The following is a 4,888-nucleotide window of genomic DNA, read 5'->3' on the forward strand; positions in this document are numbered from 1 at the left end:
GTCAGGCCACGTGGCATCCACCTCATTAAAAATTAGTGTCACGTAAGATTGGATGTCCAACTTGAACGGAAGAGGGATATATTTGAACCAATAGTATAACAGTAGAGGTATATTTGGATCTAAAATATAACGAAGGGTATATTTGGCCCTTTTCCGATATTACAGGGATATATTTGGCCCTTTTGCGTAAAACAAAAGCAAGATGAGTACATAAAATTCAACTCAACCGTTGGGGTGCTTTCAGGGGCCCTCATCTATTATTCCTTCACCAACTTGGTTGTCCGGTTTCTATATGCTTTACCAATCATCAAATCCAAAAGAATCAATTCCTTCACCACTGAAATCCCTTCACCCCATCTTTCTCCATTCCCAAATTCAAATCAGCAGCACAAAAATGGAGGCACTTTTTGCTCAATTCTCCATTCTTTCAGACCAAGCTCTTTATGACAAGAACTTCGACCCTTACACCATAGAAGATGATCTCATGAAGCTCTTTGAAGTGGAAGCTTACAACGCTTGGGCAGCTATGGAGCTCCATCAAGAAAAGGAAGTTGAAGAAGCTGAGAATTACATGAAAGAAGCAGAGCATCATATTAACACTGCTATGGAAGATGCCATGGAAGAATTTCGCCGTTTCGAAGAGGAAATGAACCAAATGGCTAAAGCTGAGTATGATAGCCTTGTTGGTGTTGCTGAAAGAGCTAGAAATATGGGAAAGACTATGGAGAAAGTGGCTACAATTGCTGCCAAGAAGTATATTGAAGGTGCTGTTAACTCTGCTGGAGCTTCAATGAAATCTGCTATTAAAGCCATTTCTTCTCACTCTAACAAGGTTCATCCTTCTTGAGATATCTTTCACTAATTATCTATTTCTTCAATTTGGACTACACTTGCTATAGTAATGTGTCAGCCTTGCTTCTACTTGTTTAGCTCTTGAATTTTAGTGGATTAAATAAGCAAAGTAACTATCAGATCCTTGGAACATATCATCTTTAATTGTTTTCGAATTAGTTTAAGCTATTTTACGCCACGCTGATGAAAAAAATAGAAAAATTCATCAAATACGGGAATGGATTGGAATAAATTATCAACAGAAACAAAAAAGTTGAAAGATGAAATGACATTGTATAAAATCTTGTATGGTAAATAAAAGCTATATTCTTCTGATAAATGCAGTAACATGCGTACAAGAAAAAAAAAACCAATCTTTGAGTTCAGTTTGCTGGTAGCTAGTTATCATAATATGTCTTGGTCACTACCCAATGTAATCCCACAATAGTGGGGTCTGGGGAGGGTAAGATGTACACAGCCTTACCCCTACCTGGGTAGGGAGGCTGTTTCCGATTGACCCTCGGCAACCCTCCTCCTTTATCCGGGCTTGGGACCGGCAATGTGAGCGAGCTCACACAGGCGGAGTTAGTTATCATAATATGTGAAACAACAAAAGTAGTCCTTCAATATTATTACACATAATGCTCGAATAGCATCAGAAAAATATAGTTACATATAATACTGCCAGTATTTTCTTAAACTGACATAGTCACTTAAAAAACCACATAATAGAATTTAAGCAGCAACATGTACAGCTTTCTATTGTTAGCAGAGTAGCATACTAGCCCTCATTTATTCACATATTCTTCCTTCCTGGAAAATGTACTTCACTAATCCGGGAATATGAATCTCCTTCAAGTAATTTTCCCACTGAATGGTTCTTGGATCAAAGTTGAATGTATCATCTGCATTAATTTCTCTTGTTGCCATTCGCAACATTTCAGCATTGGCACCATCGAAACTGGTAAAACCAGCATGAATGGTGTTAGAATATCAATTTGGAACAGTTTTAAGTTTGAGTAACTAGTTTCCAGAAGTATATCAAACATGAACAAGTTACGGATGCTAGTTCAAACATCAGAGGGGTCTAAAACAAAATGAACATAGAATTAAGATGAAGAAAGGAAGGGACATCAAATAACAAACTCACATTCCTTTGAAGAGTGCGTAAGGTTTGTGGAGTTGAATAGCGTGATTGATACTTCTTTCTACTGTTGTGCACACAGTTTGCAAATATTGGAAAAGTATCAAGTTTGCCAACTTTAATATCTGAAACATGTTAAAACTATAAACTTAGCCAGTGGTAGGCCATCAATGCTGAAGAGCATAACAACATTCATAAACACTTGTATACTTTTATATACATCTCTCGTGTATACCGAGGTCTTTCCCCCTTTTAATTAGTTCATATATATATATATATATATATATATATGAGTGTTCTAGTTTATACGAACTGATTTTCGGCCAAGGAGGGTTTTAGTCTAACTGGTTAGTTGTTAGCAAACCTTTATATTCCGTGTATCCGTATTTTCGAATAAATATATCTTTAAGCACATATACTCCAAGTTAGTCACTGTCCTACTTTATGGCCAACTGAAGCCAAAAACACGTCAATTTTACTGTTTATTTAAGAAGACATCACTATGAAAACTAACCTTTAGTATTGGCATGTAGCGGGTTGCTATGTATTTGTGAAGGCTAGCCATGCTATCCAGTAAATGAAATTTCTTCACTTTGACTGGCTTTCCTCTTTCGTCAATCCATGGATTCTTCTTGAAGTAATCAACGACAAATTGTACAACATCACCAAGTTTTAGTTGATTCCTCCTAGAGGAGCTAATATGGTAAATAGCTGTATGGGAAGATGGAACTCGATGGGTTATCTTAGCCTCGATGACTGAGTTGACAACCATATCGGCTGGAATCTTGGCAAAATTGCAAGATCGCATTAAGGAATTAGTGTAAATACTTAGGAACTCGAAGTGTAGATGAACTAATTAAGACCAACTGATGCAAACTAATACATTAATACATAAGGTATACACTATACACGACTCACATACCACATAACTGATGCAAACTTGCGCAACATTCTGTTTTCCTTTGCCATAGCCAACAATGAAGGTGTCCACGGTTCTGTCGGAAGGAAGAAACAGATTGGTTTACTAAGAATTGTTCTTCTTTTGTATGTGTCCATAAGTGGTATGTAATTATTACCTCGATCCTTCAATCCATCCAGGGAATGGCTCCTTGTAGGTGCTTAATATAATTGTTGGCCGGAGGATTATGAGTTGGAGATCCTCCTTGAGGTGTCCCAAAAGCGTCTCTCCCATTGCTTTTGTGAATGTGTATGTGTTTGGCCATCGATGTAGCCTTGCCCTGAAGAATCATAATTATATTGGTGCAAATATGATAGATATTTGTATCACTGAGCGAGACTGATTTAATGAACCGCTTACCTCTCAATACCTAAAATTCTCATAGCTAAAGTAACTTCTTTTTCGGTGGCATTCCTACCTTGAAGGTCCTTCAGTGTCTCCTCTACCAGCTTTTTCTCCACGTCAATGTCTAAGTGAGAGCTTCCATTAAGCGTCTCGCCATAGTTCAATGGCTTTTCTAGTATCAATCCTTCCCTTTTGCTACAAACACAGGCTGAAAAGAACCAGTATTTATGCTAGAGTTAATACGCCAAAGAAGTTACATGATAATGAACTTTGGTTAAGCACATATATGACGGAGCTGACCTGTGCTTACATGGAGAAGCATCTTTAGTTTTGTACACTGCTTGGAAAATTTGACAACATTTACGGCACCCAGTGTATTGATCCTTATTGCAGTATCATATCTGCAAAAAGCGCGCTGATCAGTAAATTAAACTTTTTTATTTTTACTTAATGTTTATAATGTTACTACTAGTATTCTATACCTTTCATCAAATCTAGTTGTTGCAGCAGAGTTTACAATTATGTCTATTTCTCTGCACATCTCATCTTTCAGCTCAGAATTTATCCCCAAACTATCACCATCACAAGCTATATCACCAGCAACTGGGAAAACCTTTTCTTCTATAAAGCCATGTAGGTGTGGGCCCAACTTCTCCCTTAGAACTCTGAACAAATCCGTCTTTATAACCTGCAGTTAAAACATATCGTTTAACCGATATAATCTTGAATTCTCATTATGTGGTTTGCGTGACTATGGACTGGAGTTGTATTTTAATGTGATGACTATTATTTTTACTGCTACTATATACGATCATATAGTAGTTTGATAGTACCTCGTTGTTGAAACGCTCTTTAGCTGAAATTTGAATCTGGAGCTCTAATTAACAAGTAGAGCTTCTTGACATGTGGCTGGAGTCGGAGTATCTTCTCGGTGAGAACTACATTAATATATAACAAAAGCACTAGTAATATCATCTATGTATGCATCTCCTGAGAAAAACACTCTTAGTTCAACCTAAAGTAAAGAGAGAGAGAGAGAGAGTGGATGTACTCTTTGCTAGGTAACCCGTTGCACCAGAGATGAAAATGGTCTTGCCCTCAAGAAACTGGTTAATGCAGCACAATTCCATTGATGGAGAATGTTCACGGGAGTGAGCTAGAGCCTAGAGGTGAAGGAAACTCATGGGGGTTAAATTCATGCTGTAAATCGTTCTACATAAGATATTATCAGGGAAGAAGTACTGGAAAACTATGTATTGCAGGAAAAATATACTGGAAAACTAAGCATTGCATTTGCACATATACAAAATCACCTGGATTTAAGTTAGATACCTTGGATTCAACCAGAAAGGAATGCAACCTATTTGTGCTGTAACAATTGAAGTCCTGTCCAAATATTTACAGTGAATTACCAAAATCTGTCTTGAGATGAGCTGCTATTTACAAACAGTGTACTAGTTATTAGTTGCGGCTCAGTGAAGATGCTTATTAAAACAATTCAAAGATACTTTTATACGGTGTGCTATTGTCCGTTTTGAACCAAGTTCATACAGTTCTGCCGAGAAAAGTCTCACATTCATGGGCTAATTTAGAGATTAATTGAGCGCTAC

General features: G+C 37.3%; 2 protein-coding genes across 2 annotated transcripts; one reads left to right on the plus strand and one right to left on the minus strand.

Annotated features, from left to right (window-relative positions):
* The first annotated feature begins 212 nt into the window (after positions 1-212).
* LOC132598707 (uncharacterized) lies at positions 213-984 on the plus strand. Its single transcript, XM_060311732.1, has one exon. It carries the CDS (start codon positions 293-295, stop codon positions 845-847), a length of 555 nt encoding a protein of 184 aa, XP_060167715.1. The 5' UTR covers positions 213-292; the 3' UTR covers positions 848-984.
* Positions 985-1,623: 639 nt separating this feature from the next.
* On the minus strand, positions 1,624-4,408 carry LOC132644601 (fatty acyl-CoA reductase 3-like). The gene is made up of 10 exons (XM_060361204.1): positions 4,330-4,408; positions 4,112-4,134; positions 3,761-3,966; positions 3,579-3,679; positions 3,294-3,486; positions 3,052-3,213; positions 2,898-2,970; positions 2,490-2,759; positions 1,982-2,100; positions 1,624-1,792 (listed from the first exon to the last, which is right to left on the minus strand). Exons 1-10 carry the CDS (start codon positions 4,406-4,408, stop codon positions 1,624-1,626), a joined length of 1,395 nt encoding a protein of 464 aa, XP_060217187.1.
* Between the last annotated feature and the right edge of the window lie 480 nt (positions 4,409-4,888).

The sequence above is a fragment of the Lycium barbarum genome, chromosome 6, assembly GCF_019175385.1.
Source record: "Lycium barbarum isolate Lr01 chromosome 6, ASM1917538v2, whole genome shotgun sequence".
NCBI lineage: Eukaryota > Viridiplantae > Streptophyta > Magnoliopsida > Solanales > Solanaceae > Lycium > Lycium barbarum.